Below are 27,807 nucleotides of genomic sequence, written 5' to 3'. Positions count from 1 at the left end.
GAGCTCCGAGCGCCGGCGGCGGCGTGAACGAGAGGAGGAGGACGGTGGAGGTGAGATGGGGAAAGAGTGAGCTGGGGCAAAGAAAATCGGCCTAAACGGCTATTTATTTGCCCACGCTCACGCCCTAACGCCGTCCCTCCTTCTCCGTCCAACTTTGCCGACGTGGACATGGCTTAAGCGCTAAACTCGACCGATCAGTGCCGCGCGTCTAGACCTGACCTCAAAGCTGGTAGTTAAGTGTCGCCTAGCCCAATGTTTGTAGTTTTAGAACAACACCGACTGTAATGTGGTAGTTCTGCGTCATTTACTCCATTTTCCTCCACTGGTATCACTCGACAGTTGACACAGGAGAGGGAGGCCGGGCGGCGGCCGGCCGTTTCACCTCCACCTTGTTGCGGCGCCCTGTCTCGCTGCCGTCGCCGCCTTCCCCGGTACGCCGCCCGTCCCCTCCCAAAACCCTGCACCACGCGCGGAGGCGGAGCCCAGCCAGAACCTTCCGTCTAGGGTTGCCGCCACCATGGCCTCCTCCCCCTCCGGCATCGCCCTCGACACGGAGCTCAGCTTCCACAAGAGTAAGACCCCTCCCTCCTCTCTCAGTCCCCCGGAACACTCGCGCGGTGCTTGTGCGGTACGGATTTCGGGCGGAGTGGCTGCAGATCCGTAGTTTACTTGCCAACTTCAGTTCATCCGATTCTGAGCAGAAACCCCCAAAACATTTTAAAGGGAGAAACCCCAATTTCGGGGGCTGCGTGGACTCACTCCACGGAATCAGTGTGGAGTTCTCATTTCTGCAAGGCTCGTCCCATTTAGCGCCTGTGATTGTGCTGTCTGACTTCAGCTGTTCCTGCGGTTTCAGAGATGGCGGGCAAGATGGACCTGCGGAAAGCCAGGGACTCCAAGGGGAACACCGCGCTCCACTCCGCTGCTTCCAGCGGCTGCCTGGCGAGCTGCCGGTTCCTGGTGGAGGAATGTGGCATTGATGTCAATGTGGTGTCCAAAACAGGTACTACCTCCATACCACAAAAATATAAGATATATATCACAAAAATTATATTATTGGAAACTTCTTTTGAATATCAATCCAATGGTATAATTTTTATGGCATATATGTTATATTTTGCTGACTAAATTTGCAGCCAAAGTTCTTTCTCGAAACGCGTAATTCCCTGTAAACCGGTACGGAGGGAGTACATGCACCAGTTGATATTCTGTGTGCGTCAGTGGCAGAAAAAAAATCGGTTCCTCTTATCACCGAGATATTCTATTCACCCTTGTAGGTGTGACGCCGATGTCCTATGCCGCACATGATGGTAATGCCCAGGCTATGAGGTACCTTCTTGACCGCGGTGCCGACCCTGCGATGCCTGACGAGAGGGGCTCCACACCGCTGCACAATGCAGCACTGCAAGGTGCGCTTTCTCATTCTCAAGTTCGTTCTTGGTGCTAAACTGTGAATGATGGATAACTCGATACTTGATTTAATTCATCGCATGAGTACTGTATATATACTGTAAATGCAGACTCGATGCACGATTTAGCACACTATCTACTAATCCACTCACTTGACATCGTGGGTTAGTGCTGCTAATAAGTTGGACGACCAAATAATCCACGCACTTAACGAATGGTGTTGCTTGCATACAAATATTGTGTTCCGTGTATATATACTCTGTAGAGGCTCTGGTTCTGATCTATCTGGATTTGTACTATTTATTGTGCCTCCAGGGCATTATGAGGCTGTAAGGCTATTGCTTTCCAAAGGAGTTCCAGTGGATCCTGTTGATCATCGGGGGGCACCATTACACTTGGCTGCTTCAAATGACCATGTTGAGGTTGTGAAGGTTCTGCTGGAGCATTCTGCTGATGTAAGTTGTCTACTCCATCGTCACCTAATTGGATTGGGAATGCAGATGCGATAAAGTTGACCTGGCTTGATGATGTAAATTTTATTTCTTCGAGGTGCATCAGAATAGATGGTGGTTTCATTTAAAGATATATTATTATCTGATTTGAGTAACTCCAGAACTGTGATTCATTCCCTTTTCAGCCAAATAAAGTGGCCAATCAAATATTTTCACCTGTCCTGGTGGCTTGCTATAAGCGGTCCTTGAAATGCATCAAGCTACTGATTGAGGTCCGGTAATTTGCTGAATTCATGTATTTTCTTAACTTTTTTATGTTATGACCGTGTCCTGATTTTGTTGAGTGACTTGTTATTTCTGGTTAATTGTGTCATGATTCCTCGTGCAAGTTCTGTGTCTAAAGCTACTTTGCTGTTATCCATAGGCTGGTGCTGATGTGAATGCTCCTGGTTACCCTGCACCAACTCCTTTAATACAAGCAGTTAATGATGGCTTGACTGATTTTGTCAAGCTGCTCCTAGAGGCTGGGGCTGACCCTAACATTCCTAGCCAGGTAAGTATATCTGCGTCTTCATCTCTCTGTTTACTATCTTGCATACATTGGGATTTGCAATCTTGGCCCCTTTCTTGTTGCATTTGATACAGGGTAGAATCTAACCATGGTTTCCTGAGATGCAAGTACATTGTATAGATTGTTCATGTTCAACTAAATATCGTACAGTAGGTTTGTATTCAAGTGTATCTATTTGGTTTTGCTTCAGAGTTCAGACTGCGACTTAGGAAGACATCCCAAGGGTGCAGCTCTAGTGGTACAAGAGATCTTACATAAGTCACTGTCATTCCATATTATTTTTTAGTGTTCCTCTGAGTTCATATTGTACTATGGTTCAAGAGGGAGTACTGTGTCTACATTTCCTGCAAATCAGGGTCTGTTTATTTAATAGTGTCTAAAACTGTTCTTGCCAGTGCGATAAATTCATGAACATCTCATTTTCTCAGAAAGCTTTTTCTCGAAAGAAAATCTAATTACATTGATGTTTTTTCATTTTTGTGCTGGATTATGCAGCATCTTATGTTTATTTTTTTATGATATAGCTTGGTGCAATTCCACTCGAGCGAGCAGCAGCTCAAGGTCGACGTGACCTTGTTGAAATTCTGTTACCTAGCACAAAACCAATTTCATCTCTGCCAGATTGGAGTGTTGATGGTATAATTAGAACTATGAATTCTCGGCGCATCAATCCTCTTCAGGCATGTATTATATTTGTATTACTTCATTCCAGGTTATACTCATGAAGCTTAATGCGTGATTGCTTTGTATTTTCTACTTAGACCACAATAAGTCGTTCTGCTCTTATAAATAGCTTATGATGTGTTCTGTCTGCAAGCCTGTAAGTTCTTCATAGATTCTTGGTACAGCACCTCTTAATTTATTTGTATGGAAGATGTTATTACATATACCTAAAAGGAGAGTTATGTATTCAAATTTGAGCTGACGTTTTGGTTCATTAGGGAAGTTCCTGAAACATTTTAGTCGTAATGGTTGCATTGCATGGGTATACTACTGCCCAAGTTTGTGAAACTAACTAGATTAAGGTTGAGGAATTTGGATCAATCAACACATTACTTAAATTTTCAAACTTTACTGTTACTGTGTTGTCCATACCGTAGCTGAACGTGCTACTGTGTTCAGGCCGCAGTTTCGGATGAAAAAAGAATTGCTGATTTCAAGTCACGAGGAAAGGAAGCATTTGCAAAGGAAGACTACTTTACAGCAATGTACTTCTTTGACCTGGTAAGTGCATGAGCCTATCTAGTACTTGTTTGGAACAAAAGATCACACAACAAATAATAGTCCTTGTGTTGAAATAAACCAGTGCAGCATCATAGTCCAGGTGGTTGCTAGTCTATTTTTTCTTAGACAGTTTCAGTTAACATGTTAGCTGTCAGTTAGCAGTTTCAGTTAGCGTTTAGCTGCTCCAAGTTTCTAACAACATGGAGCGAGTCCTGCACGTGGCATGATCTGGTCGTGGGATGGCGCGACCATTGTGGATCGTGGGCTTGTGCCTTTGCTTGTAGTCCGAATTAAAGGAATGAGAAGATAACAGAAAAATCGCAAGCAGTGCGCGGCGCAAATACTGTCTCTCTCGTTCTACTCTCTCTGAATTTGCTTTCTTCGTCACCGCCAGCGAGTGTTAGGGACCACACCTTGAACATCAGGCTCAGGATTAAAAATATTGTGTTTAATCTTTCTCTGTAGCTATATATCTCTGATGGTTTATGTTAAACTCAAATATCCAAATGATGAAACAACGGCATTTGGAGTGTTTTTCTCTCGTACAATGACACCAGAAGTTTAGCAATTCATCTTGATATGTCCTTCCTTTGCTTAAGTCGGTCAAGGACTTTGTATCTGTGGTTTTAGTACACCGTGTACAAATGATAAGACAACGATATGGTCCACATAACCTTTTTTTAGAATGATTATCTATTTTGCCTATGGCAGAGAGCCTGTTAGTTAAGCTAAACTGGGTGCTTGCTTGCTCATTGTAAATGCAGGTAACTCAGATAGACCCAGATGACGCCACCTTATTTTCCAACAAGAGCCTCTGCTGGCTGCGTTTGAGAAATGGGGATCAAGCTCTGGAAGAAGCACGGAAGTGCAGAATGATACGGCCCAATTGGTTCAAGGCCTGGTATCGTGAAGGCGCAGCCCTGAGTTTCATGAAGGTACAGCTGCTTGTATTGATCTGACCATTGCAATCGAACTCATTCACTTCACTTGTATATACAAAGCCCTCTCGTGGTACTGATATTCTCTCAACGTGCGCAGGACTACGAAGGTGCCGCTGACGCGTTCCAAGAGGCGCTGCAGCTCGACCCTAAGAATGAGGAGATCAGGGAAGCCCTGAGGTAACGACGACATTGCTTGCTGGTGGAGATGTAGTTTTGGCGCCTTTGATCTTTGGGACTTGCTTGCAGGGAGGCCGAGAAGGCATTGGAGGAGCTGCGAGTGTAACATAAGCAACTGCTAATGTAAGACATAGTCGTGCATGGAGAAGGCAGAGAGGAGAACCTGTGTGGATTGATTCCTCTCGCATCACTGTGATGAACCCTACTGTGTATTCTTGCACTGGAATGCCGGCTACTGCGTACCCTAACTAGTACTAATATCAATGACTGCTCGTATGTTAGAAGTTGTGGTAGCCAGTTTCAAACTTTGTGCTCGATGATCGAGGGGTCTCGATTTTTGGGAGGCTATGGTGATTGAGAGTTTGAGACCCCGAGTTATGCAGGTATGGTGCTGAGCTGTATATATAGGTGGATGTTATGTTATGTCGATAGTCACTGAGCATTTTGTGGGTGAGAAGTGAGACCCAGATGAAAAATGCATAGCCACTAGCAGTGGAAGAAGCGTGTTTCTGTTCCAGGGAGGTGTATCTGAAACCGTGTCTAGGAGGAACTAACACTTTTTGATATAGTAGAAGCGGGATTTGGCGTGACAATTCCGAAATTCGTTCCTGACAGGAATCGAACTCCGATCGTTAGGGTGCACCACTGCGACCCCAACCACTGGGCTAAGCCCACGTCGTCAGGGAGGTGTATCTGGCTGCAGGATTACGGAGCACTTCAACAAGATGAAGGGGCTTGCTGATACCATGGCTACCGTTGGCAATCTTTTGAGCGATGATGACATCATTGATTAAATCCTCGGTGGACTCAAGTCCAAGTTTGATGCCCTTGCGGTGTCCCTCACCATAAAAAAAACACACGGTCCCTTTCCGACTTGCAGGTGCAGAGCACAGAAGTCGTGGATTTCTCCTCCTCGACCAATGCCGCAGCTCTGTGTTGCTAAGCTGAGCTCAATGCTTGCTCACCGGTGTAGCAGTAGACGAGCTGATGGTGGCAGGCGTGGAGCCCCATCGCCCGGTGCAGCAGCAGCACACGGAGCAGGAACCCCTGGTGCTCCTCCTTGAGACCTTGTTTACTTCTAGGGTATCTATGGGGATGGGAGGGGATTATTTCGTATCCCGGAAAATCCCCACTAGTCCGTTTACTTCTTCGGTTTTGAATGACATAATCCTGAGATATCCCCTCCCATCCCCTCCCATTCCCACATTTTTGCCTAAATCAAAACTCTCCATCATACTAGTGTATTTTTGGGGAAGGGTATTTCAGGGGATTGGGTGAACACCAAATCCCCTCCCATCCCCATACCCATTGGGGAAAAAATACGAGAGAAGTAAACAAGGCCTGAGCGGCGCAGCGAAGCCGTTGATGATGGTGCCGCAGATCTTCAGCACCTCGCCGACGGACTGCTTACAATGGTTGTGCCAACCAGACCATCCCGGGCAAGAGAGATCGTGTCGCCATCAATGGATCAAGTATACTTATCATATTGCTGCGCAGGATGTCTGACACTTCACCAATACATGAATCTATAAAGACATAAATCAAACCAAGACTGGCTATCACACTATCAGTCATCAGTATAGACGCAATTAAGGAGTTGAAATAACATCCACACCAAAGCATAACAAAATTGTGGACTGTCTTCAACAAAGCCACCCACCTATAAATGATGAAGTAACAAGCATGTTGTAGTCAATTTCTCAACTAAAATCATAAGCACATCCACCTTAACTACTGAACATGTTTTTTTTATATGAAATGGTACATGATTGAATCAGGGATTGCATGGGAAAGGTAATTTACCGATTCTTCTTGTCTGCTAGGACGAAAATCCCCATTTGACAGATGGCTGAACAAGCATTAACAAACGAAACAAATCGCCGCTTTGTTTGATTCAAGCAGAAAATAGGATCTTTCAGTGAATCCAGAAACCTTGCTAAGCACCAATGGCAAACTTTTTGCCCTTCTTGGATGTCGATGGTCCGCTCTCCGCCAAGATCCTGGACAAAATTACAGCTTGCTTTGAGTATCCCCAGATTTTAAGCTACTCATCAAAGCATCACGGACATTCTGGACTACAAGTCCTCGTTTGTGCTTGATTTTGTATAGTATGGAGTATGCAGAGTTGGCTTCTATTCATCGTTATCTTTTCAACAAAATTGATTTCATCTTAATCAGAGTTAAGGAACGACGTGAGAAGAGTTTTTAGTTCTCGAAAAGTGGTCTTTTGAGGTGTTCTTGCACAACCTGCGCCTGACCCTATAGCGGCTCTACCACTGGATGGATCCGTGCTCACCGGCCTGTGCACCGAGCGTCAACAGATGCAAAACAGAGCCGACTCGGTAGCGCTCCGGTGTGCGGCCCGGTCGGCATCGATATGTCCGGTGCCTCACCCGGTAGACCGAATCGTGCACCGGTTCACCTGCCTGTGCACTATCCGACCGGCGTGTAGACCGGTCCACCGGATCATGCGTCGGACCATCCGGTTCCTGGATCAGTTTCACCAACTTAGCACCTGTTGGACGCAGACACAAATTCCTTAAATGCCTAGTTTTCTCCTTGGACTATAAATATCTCTTCTTCCTCCTTGAAGTACTTATATCTTTGCTATCACTTGTCTTACATATATCTTGTGCTTATCTTGTTTAGATTTATTAGTTGTTGTTGCACTTAGTTGAGCCTATCATATTTATGTTTTGTGTTTGTAAAATAAACATTAGGTTAATTTCACAATCTTACAAGACAAATTCATAATTTTTAAACGCCTATTCACCCCCCCTCTAGGTGGCATCTCGCCCTTTCACCCCGTTGGTTTCCACCACCGGCCGGGTAGCCAAAGTGAATCTAGATGCGGCGATATCGAAGAATGGAGGTGTAACAACGGTTGTTGTGATAGCCCGCAATGCAGCAAGAGTCTTCATCGGTGCTTCGGTGATGATTTTCGGGGTACTAGCCACGAGGTGATGCAACCAACAACTTGCAGGGAGGGATGGCACTGTCAAGCGATTTAAACCTGATGCGTCAAGCTAGCGCGTGGCGAGTGACCACGTCAATCCAATTCAAGAATTCAAAGTGGTGATACCCTCGGATCATATGGCCAGATTGTTCGTGAGATCAGAGCGCCGGCTTGGAATTTTCAGTCTTTCGACTTTGCTTATGAGAAGGGTCGCTCTGGTGTTGATGTACCATAATTTAGGCCGGCATTTTTGGTTCTGAAGTCTGGTGTTGATGTAAACATTGTTCTTTGAGTAATAAAGGGCAGAGTTCTCAAAATAAACTAACAATTACTCTATTACCGTATATCCTAAGTGGCATAAAATTGATACCTCTAAATTCGTACTCTGAATTTTTCTTCTTCTAGGGACTCTCAAATATATGTTTGTTGTTATGATTTTGTATCATAAAAGTCACATCCTAACGAGTGAACTGTTTGTAAAAAACTCATCCTATGGAAAGGTGATATGCGAAGTAATTTGGAACACATTGAGTATCTAACTCAAGTTACAACTAATTCCAAACCGCCATTTTACAACAAATAGCAGCAAGCATGTTCGAAAGTGCAAGTACCCAATGTTTAAGAAATCGTTAATCGTTAACTTATGATCAATCGCTTATCAGCCGATTAATCGATTTTATTGGTTAACTATTTATTGACTTATTTTTTTGTAAATCCTTTTTTTTGGCACTAAATTCTCTATGATATACCATGTAAAAGTAATATTGGAGCATATTACCTTGATTTCTTGCATTTTAGTTAATAAAAATAGAAATTTGAGCTAATGCATAATTCTACAAGACTATAGAACGAAAATATCGACTAACAGACCAAATATCAATGAAATTTCACTCAAAATCGATCAAAATATCGATCATCAGAGTGAAATGGCCGAAATTTCGACTATTAGACTAAAATTGGTTGAAATATCGGTTTCATCGATAAGCCAACCGATATGTTGAAATCTTATCCGTTACCACCTGTCGAGAATCGGCCTAGACCGATTTTTGAACATTCCAAGTACCTGATCCAAATTCCCATTTGCTATTTTTTTTTCATTTTAGTAAGTTTTATATTTGCGCTCGATACAAACCGCGCAGCGAAAAGATTCCCTCACCGACCCCTGTCGTTGACCTCGCTGACCTCGATGGATAACGACCGGATCCTTCGTGTTTTTCATGGTTAACACCTCAACACCCAACGAATTTACACATTTATACCCTCCTCCCCGCGCTCTCAGTACAAGAACACGCTCCTCTTCCTCCTCTGGCTCCTTCCTCCTCGTCTCCCTCCGCTCCGATCCCCTCGCCGCCCCACCGCCGGAACGCCGTGACCTGAGGATGGGGCACGCCCCCGCACGCCATCCATCTCAGGTGAGCTCGCTTCCGCGGTCCTTTTTCCGGTTCGAATTTGGGTGTACTTTGGCTTCGTCTTCCTTGGACATCTGCCGCGGAATCTTGTCTTGTCGGCGGCGCCCTCTTCGGGTTCTCGGTGAAGCTCCACGCCACGAATCCGTTCTTTCTTGTTGCCGCCGTCGGAATCTCCTGTGACCGATCCGGTTCCCCGGGCGGCTTATTCCAAGTCCCCAAACCGGCTTGTTTTTTTCTACTATGAAAAATCCGACCTATGTGAGCATTCCATGGATGAGCTCTGTCTATGTATTGATCTGTTTCTTCCTTCTCTCTTCTGTCCACAGGTGCTGCTGCTCCTGGCGAGGATCGCGAGAAGTTGAGCTGCTTGCGCACGACTGATAGTTTAACAACAAGAAAGGATTAGATTTTCTTTTCCATTGATTTCATCTGGTGGGCCATGGAGGAGGTGGAAGCGGCGAACAGGGCGGCGGTGGAGAGCTGCCACGGTGTGCTGGCCTTGCTCTCCCAGCAGCAGGACCCGGCCCTGCTCAGAAGCATAGCTGCAGAGACGGGCGAGGCGTGTGCCAAGTTCAGGAAGGTGGTCTCCCTCCTCAGCAATGGCGGCATCGGAGGAGGAGGGCATGCTAAAGTCAGGCTCTCCAGGAGAAGGAAGCCTATGGGGTTCTTGAACCAGACAGGCTTCTTGGAGAGCAGTAGCAACACCCCATTGGGGATGCTAATCTCCGGTACCAGTCCATCCACATCTGCCGGTTCGGCACGGCCTTTGTTCGGCGCGTCTCCACCTGATTTGCGCGGGCTGGATCTGGTCAGCTCAGGCAGCAAGAGTGCTCACCAGTTCGGCGGCCCTCCGAAGATGGTCCAGCCATTGTCTGTGCAGTTCCAGTTCGGTGCCACTGCACATAGGTTTCCATTCCAGCAGCAGCAGAAGTTACAGGCCCAGATGTTCAAGAGGAGCAATAGCTCGATCAGCCTCAAGTTTGATAGCCCCAGTGGTGCCACTGGGACAATATCGTCGCCCAGGTCTTTCATGTCCTCTCTGAGCATGGATGGCAGCGTAGCTAGCTTGGACAGAAAGCCGCCAATGCATTTGATCTGTGGCCCATCTGCGAGCGATCCATTGAATGCGCGCCATGGCGCGTCTAAGCGGCGGTGTACGGGCAGATGTGAGGACGGCAGTGGCAAGTGCGCCACATCTGGCAAATGTCATTGCTCAAAGAGAAGGTAAAAGTGTGTTCTTGTAGTTCTTTTCTTGGGGTTGTGTATTCCGGTCTTTACCTGATTGATGATTTACTTTTCTGCAGGAAGTTGCGAATTAAGAGGACGATCAAAGTGCCTGCCATTAGCAACAAAATATCTGATATACCACCGGATGAATACTCATGGCGGAAGTATGGACAGAAACCCATCAAGGGTTCCCCTCATCCAAGGTATGAAAGAATATCAACTAGTTGCTTAAAAGATGTGTATTATTATTATTCCTTAAAAACGACATTGGTCAACTAACAATTGTATATACATCAAATCCATTATAGTCATGATGTTATTTTTCCTCATGTTGTACCATCAAAGATGGGATATCTGCATCAGAGCACTCATTGTGTTCCTTTACCTGTAGAATAATTATTTGTGGATCCCCCACTACACTCTCCCTTTTCTTAGCACCAAGTTTCTTCTACAACTAAGACACTGATACCTTAGTTGCTAGCACAATTAATTATATAGTGGATCATGTTGGTCTATCACTCTTTCTTGTACTACTGTCTATGTGAAAAAATAGATCAGTCTTGGGGATCTAAAGTAGGTTACTTCTTAATGGAACATGTGTTTGATTGACATGCTTATTAATCCACATTCTAATCTTGATTGCTCCTGTTCACCCACCTCATATTAAGCTTTAATTGTCTGCCCTAAATGGTAGGAAAATGTAGCTATACCATGAAAGCAAGCACATGCTGCTCATTGTCGACCGCTGACTGTACCTCTTTCCAAATCTTTCCTGTGTCAACATGGAGGACTAACTGTGCCCGGTCACTTGAACCAAATGCAGGGGCTACTATAAATGCAGCACAGTTAGGGGCTGCCCGGCAAGGAAGCACGTCGAGCGGTGCGTGGATGAGCCGGAGATGCTCGTCGTGACGTACGAAGGCGAGCACAACCATAACCGGCTGCCAACACAGTCCGCCCAGACCTAGACAACCCGCCGATAGTCGCCTTTTCCGTTCAGGAAAACCAAAGCCGAGGCCTGTGCCTCAGTTGAAAGATACTGCTGGACTGGTCAGGCGAAATTGAAGCTAGGACTTCCGAATCGCGAAAGTAGGAGCAACAAACATGAGACCACTTAGGAATCTGATGAGCTGCCCTGGTGGCCCTTCCCCAGCTACATGCTGTTACGGTTTCGGCGTCCAAGCTGTTCTTCTACTCTGCTCTGAGCTGTGACACATCCAATCGAGAGATGATTTGGAGAGAAGAACATGCTGTTAGATAGTGACAGCTGAGCTTTGCTCGTGTTTGAATGAGTTGAAAGGGATATCTGAAGAAAGGAAGTTAACAAGGAGGAGCGTTGTGTAAAGCTTGGAAAAGGATGGTGAGATTGGCTTTTAGCGTGCGCAAGTTTACTTGCACTGACTTGCCTCTGTATGTTGCTTTTGCTTTATTGAAAGATGAGATTTCTTTTCGCAGAAGAATCATCATCCCGGGATTAAAGGTGCTCTTATTGACAAACTGACACAGTAGGAGGACCATATGTTCCTTAACAGGTGTAATAAGTTGATGTGATTTCTCAGTCATGCTACAACTTCTGTCCCAAGCTTTCCATGCTGATGATTTTGACATCGACTTCGTGCTATCATGGTTTCATAATTGAAGAACCCTCACTCACACGAGTGAATTCTACCACAAGTTTCATTTCCGAGGAATCTTTTTGTCAACACTTATGCAAATCTAAGCACATTTAGTTCGGAAAATTTAAGATTACCTATGCTAGAAACTGTTAAGATTTTTATTAACACACCTAAGTAGAGGCTGAGAATTGGACGCGTTACCTCATCATGCTTACAAGATGGGGTCTTGCTGATACAATTATGGAGTGCTAAGTATCTGGTTGTCGTGTGGGCCAAAGGATCTAGCTAACGTCTATTATTGGAGTAGTTCAGCGGACAAAAATGCTTCACCAACCGGTGATCAATTGCGTGGTCAACTAAGTTTAGGATGTCTTTAAGCTATCCATAAGTACAGCCTTAGTTAAGGGAGAAGATCTAGCATTTGATAAACAAGTGTATTTCTTCAAGCATCGGATCCGGCTAACATAGTACTACTGGTGTTTGGAGTTCAAGGAGAAGATTTAGCTTCAAGCATCATCTGTACATGTAGCATCATCTGAAGCAACATCATCAAATACACCAGACCGATAGTAACATCATATCGTTAAGCGCGTTAAGTATGTTAACAACAGTATTATCTCCTGATGACATAATGAACGAGCTAAATGGATGTCAGTATATAATATATATACATCCATAATTATAAGGAAATGTACGTCCACTTTTTCAGGTAGGATTCCATGTTTGTCAAATCTCTTGTTGAAGGACATGACATGCTAACCTGCCACCTTGACATCTATTATTTGCAAGCAAGCAAAAAGAGCTTGAAGAGACAGCTAAATTCGATGTTTGACATGAGGTCTTTTTGACACCAACATGCTTACATGCATGTCGGTCTGCAATTTTTATTTTATAATTTCATCAGCTAATTCAGCAAAATGATGAAAATGGTTGGTACTCAATGCGGACAGCTCCCATGGTGAAAATCACTTAAGAAAAATGACAAACGGTCCACAACTTGGACACTTGGTGGCTACCCTACCAATATCCTATTTTAAGGAAGAAATAATAAATCGTGACCAGTCTATTCGCTACAGAGCCGTTCTAATTGTGTCTTGCACGGAAGTCCTAGGAACCCATATATAGCCAGCCAACGAAGTCGCTGGACAAGTCAAAATAAGTATTGCGTGCAAGCTACTTATAGAAGATGGAAACGACCCAAATATATATGTGCACGTACACGCAATATATAGAGTGTCACATTAGAGCATAACGGAGGCCCCTCCAGGCCCCCCATCGGCCCAATGGGGGCCAGGACCCAAAAAAAAAAAAAGGGGCCTCCAGCGGAGCCCCAGAAGTTTGGGCGCATTTTTTCTTTTCAGTCCCCGACATTTAGTGATGTCAAAAGGTGTTTTGACATGTTCGGACACGCCAATGTCGATGCCTCTCCACAAGCCACCATCATTAATGCCGACGACCTACCATCCCACCGGCCACAACACCGTCTTTGTCTATGTCACACATCCTAGTCACGTTGCCACTTCCTCGCCTTCTCTTCCCACGCCCAATCTCTCCACGCGCCACCCACCAGCTACCACCATGCCACACAACGACTGGCTGGCTGACTTGAGCCATACCGATAGCTAAGGCCGGAAAAACCTCACTGTTGTGGAGGTGTGGGAGTTTGTCACCCTTGGCATCCTTGTGTAGCCAGACTGCTAGCTACCAAGCGACTGACTAATAAGTCGAGGCAGCGTATCCATGCCCCCTATGCTCATCGGCATCGCCCACCACGCTAAAATCGCCTGACACTTAGAAAACATGTCAGTGTAAAGACGAACAGGAAAACGATATGGTTGTCCCAACGTGCCTCGTTGGGTAGGGTTCTTTTCATTATAGTTGTACAAATAGCGTGTCCTATACAATACGTATACATGCATTCGTTGTTTAACACCCTCCCTCAATCTCAACTAGGGAAAGCTTGATATTGCGCTTACAATGATCATACAAAGGTAAAGGGAGAGGTTTAGTAAAGATGTCTGCTACTTGATTCTTTGAAGAGATGAATCGAATCTGAAGTTGCGTCTTAGACACACGCTCTCGAACAAAGTGAAAGTCCACCTCAATATGCTTTGTCCAAGCATGGAAAACTGGATTAGATGACAACTATGTAGCACCAATATTGTCACAAACATGTTGATCAAGTTCAGCAATTCATATCCATCATTTGGGGAAAATGATTTAAATGAGGTACTAACCTCATACCATTTGATTCTTACTTTAATAACAATTTAATGTCTCTAAGTAATTCAAAATGAGATGATATAGACTAAGTCAACACACCACTTTGAATTGCTTACGACCATGATTTAAAAGAGAGAGAACCTCTCATACTATTTGGAAAATAATTTTGAATGGTTTAAATGAACTAGAAATAGCCACATAGCCATTATTTTGATCTAGTCCATGATCATACAAACAACTATGTGATGTTTTTACATAAACATGTAGAGTATGTGAAATATGATTTATGAGAGTTGGAATCAACTCAAAATCACTTAGGGTTGATTTTTAATAATTGTTTGAAGTTACGAAAGTCCGTGCCTTGTTATTTTTGTCACTTTAATTCTACAAACAATCTAGGGGTGAGACCAGTGGGGTTGAATAGAGCTTTTTGCAAGATTTCCAACAATACCAAATTCATCAAATTTGGCCCAATGGATTTGAAACTATGCAATTTAGAAAATGGAACCAGTATTGAATTTTGAACTAAACAGATAAATCCAATTTCAATTTATTGGGCTGGCGGGAAACGTAAATGGGCCGAAACGGTTTAAACCAGAGAAGGCTAGCCCACCACGCGTCTCGCACGCGTGGGCTGTCTGACGAGGTGGGCTCCACCCGTCAGTGCTCATAACTCAGCGAATCGGTATGTTGGATGTGAGCCGCACGATTAGAAGAGGATCGAGCGGCGTAGAGACGTCGTCGTCTCCGGCGAGAAGAGCTCACTGGCGCGGCGAGGCTAGGGGGTGGGAGGCTCACCGGCGGCGCGGCGATGATCGGCGACGAGCTGCGGTGAGGTTGTCGACGACGAGGAAGCAGATGGTAGCAGCGGCGCTTGCTGGGGAGGCTCCAATCGACGGCGGCGTTCTCAGCACCGCCGCGGGCTCCGGTGATGAAATTGGGCGGCGCTGGTGGCTAATCGAAGAGGGGAGGTGGTCGAGGCGAGTAAGAAGAGAGAGGGGAGCACGGTGGTGTGAAGATTTGGGCGCGGGGAGTGCCCGTTTTATAGCAACGGGAGGTGGCCGAGGTGTTGTGACGATCTCACCCATGGCGACGGTGCTACAGCGGCTCTGGGGCACTGGCGATGACGCTCCTGGCTTGGCGACGTCACGGCGAAGACGTAGGGCTTGACGGCGGTGAAAACGATGCAGAGGAGAGGACGGGCGCGTGACGGGAGCGCTCAGTACCGCGGCGGAGGACGTCGACGAGGTCGTCGGCTACAGCGTTCCCGCGGGCCAATGGAGTTGTCTGGGCGGTTGCTGGTGACGTTGCGGTGCGAGTGGTGCAGAGCGAAGAGGACGAGGTGACGCAGGCGAGCGGAACATGGACGTGTCTGTTGGAGATATGCCCAAGAGGCAATAATAAAAGTGGTTATTATATATCTTTATGTTTATGATAAATGTTTATATACCATGCTATAATTGTATTAACCGAAACATTGATACATGTGTGATATGTAAACAACAAAGAGTTCCTAGTATGCCTCTTAACTAGCTTGTTGATTAATAGATGATTAGTTTCATAATCATGAACATTGGATGTTATTAATAACAAGGTTATATCATTATATGAATGATGTAGTGGACACACCCAAATTAAGCGTAGCATAAGATCACGTCATTAAGTTATTTGCTATAAGCTTTCGATACATAGTTACCTAGTCCTTATGACCATGAGATCATGTAAATCACTTATACCGGAAAGGTACTTTGATTACATCAAACGCCACTGCGTAAATGGGTGGTTATAAAGGTGGGATTAAGTATCCGGAAAGTATGAGTTGAGGCATATGGATCAACGAGTGGGATTTGTCCATCCCGATGACGGATAGATATACTCTGGGCCCTCTCGGTGGAATGTCGTCTAATGTCTTGCAAGCATATGAATAAGTTCATAAGAGACCACAGACCACGGTACGAGTAAAGAGTACTTGTCAGGAGACGAGGTTGAACAAGGTATAGAGTGATACCGATGATCAAACCTCGGACAAGTAAAATATCGCGTGACAAAGGGAATTGGTATCGTATGTGAATGGTTCATTCGATCACTAAAGTCATCGTTGAATATGTGGGAGCCATTATGGATCTCCGAGATCCCGCTATTGGTTATTGGTCGGAGTGAGTACTCAACCATGTCCGCATAGTTCGCGAACCGTAGGGTGACACACTTAAAGTTGGATGTTGAAATGGTAGAACTTGAATATGGAATGGAGTTCGAATATTTGTTCGGAGTCCCGGATGAGATCCCGGACATCACGAGGAGTTCCGGAATGGTCCGGAGAATAAGATTCATATATAGGAAGTCATTTTATAAGAATTAAAATGATCCGGAAGGTTGTATGGAAGGTTCTAGAAAAGTCCGGAAGAAACCACTAAGGAAGGCGGAGTCCCGGAGGGACTCCACCTCCCATGGCCGGCCAACCCTAAGGGGGAGGAGTCCCAAGTGAACTCCCCAAAAGGGGGCCGGCCACCCCCCCACATGGAAGGGGGGAATCCCACCCCAAGTGGGATTCCCACCTTGGGTAGGTTTCCCTATCACATGGAAGGTTTTTGGTTCGGGTCTTATTCGGAGACTTGTAGTCCAACACTTGGGGCTTCCACCTATATAATGAGGGGCCAAGGGGAGGGGGCCGGCCACCCCAAGACCACAAGGTGGCCGCACCCCTAGATGGCCGGCGCCTCCCTCTCCCCAAACCCTAGCCGCCCCACTCCTCCTTCTTCCCCGCACGCTTAGCGAAGCTCCGCCGGGATTCTCCACCACCACCGACACCACGCCGTCGTGCTGTCGGATTCAAGAGGAGCTACTACTTCCGCTGCCCGCCGGAACGGGGAGGTGGACGTCGTCTTCATCAACAACCGAACGTGTGACCGAGTACGGAGGTGCTGCCCGTTCGTGGCGCCGTGATCAAGATCTTCTACGCGCTTTTGCAAGCGGCAAGTGAACGTCTACCGCAGCAACAAGAGCCTCATCTTGTAGGCTTTGGAATCTCTTCAAGGGTGAGACTCGATAATCCCCTCGTTGCTACCGTCTTCTAGATTGCATCTTGGCTTGGATTGCGTGTTCGCGGTAGGAAATTTTTTGTTTTCTATCTAACAAATCCCTACAGTGGTATCAGAGCCGTGTCTATGCATAGATGGTTGCACGAGTAGAACACAATGGTTTTACGGGCGTTGATGCTCTTTTTATCTTTAGTTTGAGTACTTTGCATCTTTGTGGCATAGTAGGATGAAGCGGCTCGGACTAACTTTACATGACCGCGTTCATGAGACTTGTTCCTCGTTCGACATGCAACTTGTATTGCATAAGAGGCTTTGCGGGTGTCTGTCTCTCCTACTATAGTGAAGATTCAATTTACTCTTCTATTGACAACATTAGTATCAACGTTGTGGTTCATGTTCGTAGGTAGATTAGATCTCTCTCGAAAACCCTAAACCACGTAAAATATGCAAACCAAATTAGAGACGTCTAACTTGTTTTTGCAGGGTTTGGTGATGTGATATGGCCATAATGTGATGATGAATATGTATGAGATGATCATTATTGTATTGTGGCAACCGGCGGAGCCTTATGGTTGTCTTTAAATTTCATGTTGAGTAGTATTTCAAAGTAGTTGTAATAGTTGCTACATGGAGGACAATCATGAAGACGGCGCCATTGACCTTGACGCTACGCCGACGATGATGGAGATCATGCCCAAAGATGATGGAGATCATGTCCGTGCTTTGGAGATGAAGATCAAAGGCGCAAAGACAAAAGGGCCATATCATATCACATATGAACTGCATATGATGTTAATCCTTTTATGCATCTTATTTTGCTTAGATCGCGACGGTAGCATTATAAGATGATCCCTCACTAAAATCTCAAGATAATAAAGTGTTCATCCTTAGTAGCACCGTTGCCAAGACTTGTCGTTTCGAAGCATCTCGTGATGATCGGGTGTGATAGAATCAACAAGTGCATACAATGGGTGCAAGCCGGTTTTGCACATGCGGATACTAAGGTGGCCTTGACGAGCCTAGCATGTACAGACATGGTCTCGGAACACGTGATACCGAAAGATAGAGCATGAATCATATGATTGATATGATGAACACTTTGAGTGTTCGCCATTGAAATTACACCTTGTCTCGTGATGATCGGACTTAGGTGTGGTGGATTTGGTTCGTGTGATCACTAAGACAATGCGAGGGATATTGTTTTGAGTGGGAGTTCACCTAGATTTTTAATTATGTTGAATTAAAATTTGAACTCAATTTTTCATAAACTTAGTCTAAACTTTTGCAAATATATGTTGTAGAGATGGCGTCCCCAATCAATTTTAACCAGTTCCTAGAGAAAGAAAAACTTAAGAGCAACGGTAGCAACTTCACCGATCGGTTCCGTCATGTGAGGATCTTCCTCTCCGGCGGAAATCTGCAATATGTGCTTGATGCACCGCTAGGTGACCCTCCTGCAGAAACTGAAACCGATGAAGTAAAGGCTGTTTACGCGACTCGGAAAACTCGGTACTCTCAAGTTCAGTGTGCCATCCTATCCAGTCTGAAATCCGATCTTCAAAAACGTTTTGAGCACCACGATCCTCATGAGTTGATGAATGAGCTGAAAGCTATATTTGAGACTCATGCGGCCGTGGAATGCTATGAAGCATCGAAACATTTCTTCAGTTGTATGATGGAAGAAGGCAGCTCCATTAGTGAGCACATGCTCGCCATGACCGGGCATGCGAAGAAACTCAGTGACTTGGGAATAGTGATTCCTAACGATCGGGGATTAATCGTGTCCTTCAATCACTCCCACCAAGTTACAAGAACTTTGTGATGAACTACAATATGCAGAACATGAACAAGGAGTTACACTGAACTCTTTGGCATGCTAAAAGCTGCTGAGATTGAGATCAAGAAAGAGCACCAAGTGTTGATGGTCAACAAGACCACCGGTTTCAAGAAACATGGCAAGTCTAAGGGAAAATTCAAGAAGGGTGGCAAGAAAGCTGCCACGCCTCCTATGAAACCTAAGAACGGCCCTAAGCCCGATGCTTGAGTGCTATTATCGCAAGGAGAAGGGACATCTGGAAGCGTAATTGATCCAAGTATTTGGCGGATCCGAAGAGCGGCCTTGTCAAGAAGAAGAAAGAAGGTATATCTGATATACATGTTATAGATGTTTATCTCACTGGTTCTCGTTCTAGTACCTGGGTATTTGATACTGGTTCGGTTGCTCATATTTGTAACTCGAAACAGGAACTAAAGAATAAACGAAGACTACTAAAAGATGAAGTGACGATGCGTGTTGGAAATGGATCCAAAGTCGATGTGATCGCTGTCGGCACACTTCCTCTACATCTACCTTCGGGATTAGTTTTAAGCCTAAATAATTGTTATTTTGTACCCGCGTTGAGCATGAACATTATATCTGGATCTTGTTTAATGCAAGACGGTTATTCATTCAAGTCTGAGAATAATGGTTGTTCTATTTTTATGAATAATATCTTTTATGGTCAAGCACCTGAAAAGAATGGCTTATTTCTGTTAGATCTCGATAGTAGTGATACGCATATACATAACATTGATGCTAAGCGAATTAAATTGAATGATAATTCTACTTATATGTGGCACTGTCGTCTTGGTCATATTGGAGTGAAGCGCATGAAGAAACTCCATACTGATGGATTACTTGAATCACTTGACTTTGAGTCACTTGATAGATGCGAAGCATGTCTAAAGGGAAAAATGACTAAGACTCCATTTTCTGGTATGATGGAGCGAGCTACTGACTTATTGGAAATCATACATACCGATGTGTGCGGACCAATGAGCGTAGCATCGCGCGGTGGTTATCGTTATGTTCTAATCTTCACAGATGATCTGAGTAGATATGGGTATATCTATTTCATGAAACATAAATCCGAAATTTTTGAGAAGTTTAAGGAATTCCAAAGTGAAGTAGAAAATCAACGTAGCAAGAAGATTAAATTTCTACGATCTGATCGCGGAGGTGAATATTTGAGTTATGAGTTTGGCATGCATTTAAAGAAATGCGGAATACTTTCACAATTGACACCACCGGGAACACCACAACGAAACGGTATGTCCGAACGTCGTAATCGAACTCTCTTAGATATGGTTCGTTCTATGATGTCTCTTACTGATTTACCTTTATCATTTTGGAGTTATGCATTAGAGACAGCCGCATTCACTTTAAATAGAGCACCATCAAAATCCGTTGAAACGACACCGTATGAATTATGCTTTAATAAGAAACCTAAGCTGTCGTTCCTTAAAGTTTGGGGTTGCGAAGCCTATGTAAAGAAGTTACAACCGGACAAGCTAGAACCCAAAGCGGAGAAATGCGTCTTCATAGGATACCCTAAGGAAACTATAGGGTATACTTTCTATCACAGATCCGAAGGCAAAATCTTTGTTGCTAAGAACGGAACCTTTCTTGAGAAAGAATTTCTCACTAAAGAAGTGACTTGGAAGAAAAGTAGAACTCGATGAGATTGATGAATCTATACTCGTTGATCGAGTAGCGCGATGCATCGAAAGTTGTACCTGTACCGCCTACACCGGCAACGAGAGGAAGCTAATGATAATGATCATGAAACTTCGAACGAGGAAACTACTGAACCTCGTAGATCGACAAGGGAACGTGCCACTCCTGATTGGTATGATCCTTGTCTAAATGTCATGATTGTGGATAACAATGATGAAGATCCTGCGACGTATGAAGAAGCGATGATGAGCCCAGATTCCAACAAATGGCAAGAAGCCATGAAATCCGAAATGGGATCCATGTATGATAACAAAGTATGGACTTTGGTAGACTTACCTGATAGCCGCAAGGCTGTCGAAAATAAATGGATCTTCAAGAGAAAAACAGATGCTGATGGTAATATTACCTGTCTATAAAGCTCGACTTGTCGCAAAGGGTTTCCGACAAATTCAAGGTGTTGACTACGATGAGACTTTCTCACTGTAGCGAAGCTAAAATCTGTGAGGATTTTGTTAGCAATAGCTGCATTTTTCGATTATGAGATTTGGCGGATGGATGTCAAAACGGCGTTCCTTAATGGAGACATTGAGGAAGAGTTGTATATGGTACAACCCAAAGGTTTTGTCGATCCTAAAAATGCTGACAAAGTATGCAAACTTCAGCGTTCAATTTATGGACTGAAGCAAGCATCGAGAAGTTGGAACCAGCGCTTTGATAAGGTGATCAAAGACTTCGGGTTTATACAGTGCCATGGAGAGGCATGTATTTACAATAAAGTGAGTGGGAGCTCTGTAGCATTCCTGATATTATATGTAGATGACATATTACTGATTGGGAATGATATAGAACTATTAAGCAGTGTAAAAGGTTATTTGAATAATAGTTTTTCAATGAACGACCTTGGTGAAGCATCGTATATATTAGGCATCAAGATTTATAGAGATAGATCAAGACGCCTAATAGGGCTATCACAGAGTACATACTGGACAAGATTCTAAAGAAGTTTAGAATGGACGAAAGTAAGAAAGGGTTTTTACCTATGTTACCGGGCAAGGTCTTGAGTAAGACTCAAGGTCCGGCTACTGCAGAAGAAAGAGAAAGGATGAGTCAGATCCCCTATGCTTCGGCAGTAGGCTCTATTATGTATGCCATGCTATGTACAAGACCGGATATAGCGCATGCTGTTAGTTTGACCAGCAGATATCAAAGTGATCCAGGAATGGAACACTGGACAGCGGTCAAGAATATCCTGAAGTACTTGAAAAGAACTAAGGATATGTTTCTTTGTTATGGAGGTGACCAAGAGCTCGTTGTAACAAGTTACACCGATGCAAGTTGGAACACTGATCCCGATGACTCTAGGTCACAATCCGGGTACGTGTTTATATTGAATGGTGCTGCGATGAGTCGGGCAAGCTCGAAGCGAGTGCACGGTGGCGAAGTCTTCAACGGAATCGGAGTACATAGCGGCTTCGGAGGCTTCATCGGAAGCGGTATGGATGAAGAGGTTCATTGTAGAGCTCGGTGTGGTTCCTAGTGCATTGGACCCACTAGTCATCTACGTGACAACATGGGTGCCATCGCCAATGCACAAGAACCAAGGTCACACAAGAGGCTGAAGCATATCAAGCTGCGTTATCATTCGATTCGCGAGTACATCGAAGATGGAGAAGTAAAGATTTGCAAAGTACACACTGATCTGAATGTAGCAGATCCGTTGACTAAAGCTCTCCCTAGGGCAAAGCATGACCAACACCAGAATGCCATGGGTGTTAGGTACCTTACAATGTAATCTAGATTATTGACTCTAGTGAAAGTGGGAGACTGTTGGAGATATGCCCAAGAGGCAATAATAAAAGTGGTTATTATATATCTTTATGTTTATGATAAATGTTTATATACCATGCTATAATTGTATTAACCGAAACATTGATACATGTGTGATATGTAAACAACAAAGAGTCCCTAGTATGCCTCTTAACTAGCTTGTTGATTAATAGATGATTAGTTTCATAATCATGAACATTGGATGTTATTAATAACAAGGTTATATCATTATATGAATGATGTAATGGACACACCCAATTAAGCGTAGCATAAGATCACGTCATTAAGTTATTTGCTATAAGCTTTCGATACATAGTTACCTAGTCCTTATGACCATGAGATCATGTAAATCACTTATACCGGAAAGGTACTTTGATTACATCAAACGCCACCGCGTAAATGGGTGGTTATAAAGGTGGGATTAAGTATCCGGAAAGTATGAGTTGAGGCATATGGATCAACAGTGGGATTTGTCCATCCCGATGACGGATAGATATACTCCGGGCCCTCTCGGTGGAATGTCATCTAATGTCTTGCAAGCATATGAATAAGTTCATAAGAGACCACATACCACGGTACGAGTAAAGAGTACTTGTCGGGAGACGAGGTTGAACAAGGTATAGAGTGATACCGATGATCAAACCTCGGACAAGTAAAATATCGCGTGACAAAGGGAATTGGTATCGTATGTGAATGGTTCATTCGATCACTAAAGTCATCGTTGAATATGTGGGAGCCATTATGGATCTCCGGATCCCGCTATTGGTTATTGGTCGGAGTGAGTACTCAACCATGTCCGCATAGTTCGCGAACCGTAGGGTGACACACTTAAAGTTGGATGTTGAAATGGTAGAACTTGAATATGGAATGGAGTTCGAATATTTGTTCGGAGTCCCGGATGAGATCCCGGACATCACGAGGAGTTCCGGAATGGTCCGGAGAATAAGATTCATATATAGGAAGTCATTTTATAAGAATTAAAATGATCCGGAAGGTTGTATGGAAGGTTCTAGAAAAGTCCGGAAGAAACCACTAAGGAAGGCGGAGTCCCGGAGGGACTCCACCTTCCATGGCCGGCCAACCCTAAGGGGGAGGAGTCCCAAGTGAACTCCCCAAAAGGGGGCCGGCCACCCCCCCACATGGAAGGGGGGAATCCCACCCCAAGTGGGATTCCCACCTTGGGTAGGTTTCCCTATCACATGGAAGGTTTTTGGTTCGGGTCTTACTCGGAGACTTGTAGTCCAACACTTGGGGCTTCCACCTATATAATGAGGGGCCAAGGGGAGGGGGTCGGCCACCCCAAGACCACAAGGTGGCCGCACCCCTAGATGGCCGGCGCCCCCCTCTCCCCAAACCCTAGTCGCCCCACTCCTCCTTCTTCCCCGCACGCTTAGCGAAGCTCCGCCGAGATTCTCCACCACCAGCGACACCACGCCGTCGTGCTGTCGGATTCAAGAGGAGCTACTACTTCCGCTGCCCGCTGGAACGGGGAGGTGGACGTCGTCTTCATCAACAACCGAACGTGTGACCGAGTACGGAGGTGCTGCCCGTTCGTGGCGCCGTGATCAAGATCTTCTACGCGCTTTTGCAAGCGGCAAGTGAACATCTACCGCAGCAACAAGAGCCTCATCTTGTAGGCTTTGGAATCTCTTCAAGGGTGAGACTCAATAATCCCCTCGTTGCTACCGTCTTCTAGATTGCATCTTGGCTTGGATTGCGTGTTCGCGGTAGGTATTTTTTTTGTTTTCTATGCAACGAATCCCTACAGTGTCTGGGCGTGCCCGTGGCGTTCGCCGTGCGCGCTTTGGCGTGCGCGTGCGCGTCTGGGCACGTCTGGGCGTCACGTTTTCTGGCAAGTGTGGTGCACCGTTGGCTCGAGCAACGTGTCTGGCACGCTCAGGGGAGTGAGAGGAAGCGAGGTGACAAGGTGGTGCATGCTGGAGTAGGTCAGAGGGAGAGATGGCATGGTGATGTCCATGCCATGCCACGACATGGTTTAGTTTTGGTCAAATGGTGATGATTCAAAGTACCACTCCTCTTCTATTGTGCTTGGCAATGTTCAGAGAGGTCAGTGGAGTACATTTGATGACCTAAGGTTGATGGGGGAGGCAAAGAACTGCTGGGTTTTGCAATGTCTCGGGTTGGCAGGATGGTGCTCACCAGGTGTTCGAGGAAATGGCCGCAAGAGAGTTACTTTCGAATTTTTGGATGAAATTTGGTGGGTTTGCATTGAATAACATTTGGAGTAGAGTGGTGGTGGTGGTGGTCAAATTTGAAGTGGTTTGCAAAATCACAAATGGCATTGATCTTGAATCTGTTTCAAAGTGCTCACTTTGCTTGATCATAACTTTGAATCCATGAAGAGTTTGCAGATGAGTTCTTGAGCAAAGTTATTCATCTTGATGTTGTCTTGGATGAGGTGCAAAGAATTGGCAAAGTGTAGTCGAGAAAACTCTAAATAACAGAGCTCAAAGTAGGCATCAGGCTAAAATTTGCCCAATTGACCATTAGTGCATGTGAGCTCATATTTCATTCAAATTTGATTTGATTTGAGTTTCTTTGATTCCAAAAGTGTTAATAAGTGTTTAGTAACCATTTACAACCAATGGTGCAAGCCAAAATGGTCTAGGTTAAGGTTTTGCAAAAATGCATAAACCATATGTGTGTGTTGGTTTGATTTTTCTATTTTATTTTCTTTTTTCTTTTTTCCTTCTATTTGGGTGATCAAGTGATCATTGATTAGGGTTTTAGCACCCTTGCAATCATCCAAGCAATCATCATGGTAAATGCACACTAACACAAATATAAAAGGTGAGTTATATGCATAGCACTATATGGAGATAAAAAGTTTTTGTTGGTTCTAAATTTTGCATTTTGGAAACTTTCCCTTTCTTCCTTTATTGAAAATTTGAGATGTTACAAACCCTTCCCCCTTACAAAAGATCTCGTCCCGAGATCTTAAAAAAACTAGGTACTAAAGAGATCTGGGTATTACTTCTTCATATCTTCTTCTCGCTCCCAGGTAGCTTCTTCTTCGGTATGGTTGCTCCACTGAATTTCAAGAACTTGATACTTCTGATGCGAGTGGTCCTGAAAGGTTCTTCAAAGATGCGAATAGGCACTTCGCGATACGTTAGGTCCTTGTCGCGCCGGAGGTGCCCTAAGAGCGAAGCGGCAAACGCACCGAAAAGAATACCATCGAAGCAAACGGGCCGAGCCCAATTTGGGGATCCTTGAGCGAAACGATACTCAGTAGCGCTCAAACCCTAACACAAAACCCACCCCTTCCGCCTCTCTCTCTCTTTCTCGCCCTCAAAAAAAGACGGCGGCTTCCCATGGCTTCGCACATCGACTTCCGCTACCTCGATGAGGGCCTCGGCGGCGCGCGCGGCAAGCGCAAGCGCCGGGAGGAGGAGGAGGCGGCCGCCGCCGAGTCCATGGACGTCGACGCCGACGTCCCCCGGCCGTCCAAGCTCCGCGCCGTCCCCTCCCTCTCCGACCCCTCCAAGCCGGCGGGCTTCGGGCAGCCCACCTACGACGGCGTCATCGCCGGGCGCGTCTCGGGGCGGAACTGGAAGGAGCCCCGTACGCGCCGCTCGTCCGCGCTCATGGTCTCCCGGAAGCCCGTCCCGCTGGAGCAGCGCGTGCGCGACAAGTCCCTCAAGAAGGCCTACCAGGCGCGCAAGGCGGACCTCAAGGAGGAAATCCGCCAGAACAAGGCCGCCAAGCGCACCAGGCGCCAGGAGCGGGAGAAGCTCAAGAAGGAGAACGTCCTGCGCACGGGATCCAAGCTGCAGAAGGTCACCAACCCCAAGACCATCCAGAAGATCGCCAAGTCCAAGAAGCGCCACCAGCTCAAGGTCGTCTCCGACGACATCTTTGGCAAGAAGAAGTCGGAGGACGCCCGCCGTATGCAGGTGTCTGGCTTGGAGAACTGAGTAGCCACCTATCCCTTTTCCTTTTTTTCTCGCATTGTGTCATGTCGAATTTTGTACTACTGCTGCTTTTCTTTCTGTTGCCGTGAGCTCTGCTCTTATGACCAATCAAACGCTTACAATGAGTGGAAATTTTGGCAGCAGTAGCTCCCTTTAACAAGGGTAATTCAAAAAACAAGGGGAGACGACCGAACACGTACGCCAGCCTGGCTCCAGCACTCGAACGATAGGCAGGCAGGCAGAGCGCATGGTTGGCGCTCTAGACGTCGACTCCTTGACAACCGCAAGTCTGCAACAAGCGGCGTACAAGACTTGTGGTCCCAACTTCAATCACTCATATATCTAGCACGTGATGGGATGGTCCCGTTTCGCTCGCTCGGAAAAAAAAAGCACGTGAGAATTTCTCATCGCCCGCGGCCGCGAATTAATACCTCGGGCCTCGGCCGGTTCCCAAGCAAGCAAGGGGAGACGAAACAAGCGAGACGGACTAATTGCATTTGGCACGGTGTGTTTTCCAACAAACGATACAGACGCTTCGATGCCAGCTCCGAACCCATTTCGCCGGCGCAGCCTTCACATGACGCTTCGTTCGCAACCATAACTACGCCGGCGAATGTATTTTCTCGATTCTTGTTTGCAAGTTTCTTTACGTGCGTCAGGGTTTAATTACGTCCCTGTCAGCGGCAAAAAAAAAAAAAAATAATAACAGCGCAGCCAAATTACTACGTAATTCGTACTTCATGCGTAAATCTTGTAACACATGCATTCACTCGTGCAGCACACGTGGCCATTCGTTTCGCTCGCTCGGGAAAAAAGAAAAGAATATTGTTCCCAATAATTAATCTTTTTTTTCTCTCTCCAACTAAGTACTAGGAGTAATTAGTTCCATATAATTACGTCTCTGGTTTTGTTAATTCAAAGTCGGGCTCTTTGAGCCGGCCTACTATTTAAAATTAGTTCCATATATATCCGATCGATGCATGCATGTGCAAACCTGTGCTTTTCATCCCGAAAGTTGTGATCGCGTGTTTTTCGACGCAAATTAATACCTTGGCCGGTTCCCAAGCAACACGCGTTGTTTTGGGCGTGTTCTCCAGTTATTTGGCTAGCTGAATTGCTTTCCTCAGTAGCTTCGTTTTCTTAGAGCAACTCTAATAGTGTAGCCGGTTGTTGGCTATAATGATCTCCGCTCACCCTCTCGCCCCGCATCCACTATTTCCCACCCCATTTCCTCTCTACTCTAGCCAGAAAACCCTAGCCGCCGCAATCCACATCCATATATAGCCAATAACAGTAGGGGCTCCT

The 27,807-nt window shown here is 45.4% G+C and overlaps 3 protein-coding genes across 3 annotated transcripts; all 3 read left to right on the top strand.

Moving 5' to 3' along the window:
• The first annotated feature begins 412 nt into the window (after positions 1 to 412).
• LOC124652655 (ankyrin-1-like) lies at positions 413 to 5,267 on the top strand. Its single transcript, XM_047191693.1, has 11 exons — positions 413 to 572; positions 857 to 1,003; positions 1,278 to 1,409; positions 1,726 to 1,865; positions 2,048 to 2,134; positions 2,287 to 2,415; positions 2,958 to 3,113; positions 3,556 to 3,657; positions 4,422 to 4,592; positions 4,696 to 4,775; positions 4,845 to 5,267. Exons 1-11 carry the CDS (start codon positions 518 to 520, stop codon positions 4,879 to 4,881), a joined length of 1,236 nt encoding a protein of 411 aa, XP_047047649.1. The 5' UTR covers positions 413 to 517; the 3' UTR covers positions 4,882 to 5,267.
• A 4,229-nt stretch (positions 5,268 to 9,496) lies between these two features.
• On the top strand, positions 9,497 to 11,957 carry LOC124654160 (probable WRKY transcription factor 74). Its single transcript, XM_047193189.1, has 3 exons — positions 9,497 to 10,364; positions 10,445 to 10,570; positions 11,191 to 11,957. The coding sequence occupies exons 1-3, from the start codon at positions 9,580 to 9,582 to the stop codon at positions 11,333 to 11,335; spliced, it is 1,056 nt and encodes a 351-aa protein (XP_047049145.1). The 5' UTR covers positions 9,497 to 9,579; the 3' UTR covers positions 11,336 to 11,957.
• Positions 11,958 to 25,902: 13,945 nt separating this feature from the next.
• Positions 25,903 to 26,674, top strand: LOC124658306. The gene has a single exon (XM_047196670.1). It carries the CDS (start codon positions 25,903 to 25,905, stop codon positions 26,503 to 26,505), a length of 603 nt encoding a protein of 200 aa, XP_047052626.1. The 3' UTR covers positions 26,506 to 26,674.
• Positions 26,675 to 27,807: the final 1,133 nt, after the last annotated feature.

This window comes from Lolium rigidum, chromosome 5 (genome assembly GCF_022539505.1).
Source record: "Lolium rigidum isolate FL_2022 chromosome 5, APGP_CSIRO_Lrig_0.1, whole genome shotgun sequence".
In the NCBI taxonomy this organism is placed as follows: Eukaryota; Viridiplantae; Streptophyta; class Magnoliopsida; order Poales; family Poaceae; genus Lolium; species Lolium rigidum.
This window is presented reverse-complemented; position numbering and strand designations above follow the sequence as displayed.

What these genes read in the sequence shown, in the direction of transcription:
- LOC124654160 (XM_047193189.1), top strand. Translation starts at nt 9,580, where the DNA reads ATGGAGGAGGTGGAAGCGGCGAACAGGGCGGCGGTGGAGAGCTGCCAC. An exon ending in TGTCATTGCTCAAAGAGAAG is followed by an intron (nt 10,365 to 10,444) that starts GTAAAAGTGTGT and finishes ACTTTTCTGCAG; the next exon opens with GAAGTTGCGAATTAAGAGGA. An exon ending in AAGGGTTCCCCTCATCCAAG is followed by an intron (nt 10,571 to 11,190) that starts GTATGAAAGAAT and finishes AACCAAATGCAG; the next exon opens with GGGCTACTATAAATGCAGCA.
- LOC124652655 (XM_047191693.1), top strand. Translation starts at nt 518, where the DNA reads ATGGCCTCCTCCCCCTCCGGCATCGCCCTCGACACGGAGCTCAGCTTC. An exon ending in CAATGTACTTCTTTGACCTG is followed by an intron (nt 3,658 to 4,421) that starts GTAAGTGCATGA and finishes TTGTAAATGCAG; the next exon opens with GTAACTCAGATAGACCCAGA. An exon ending in CAGCCCTGAGTTTCATGAAG is followed by an intron (nt 4,593 to 4,695) that starts GTACAGCTGCTT and finishes CAACGTGCGCAG; the next exon opens with GACTACGAAGGTGCCGCTGA.
- LOC124658306 (XM_047196670.1), top strand. Translation starts at nt 25,903, where the DNA reads ATGGCTTCGCACATCGACTTCCGCTACCTCGATGAGGGCCTCGGCGGC.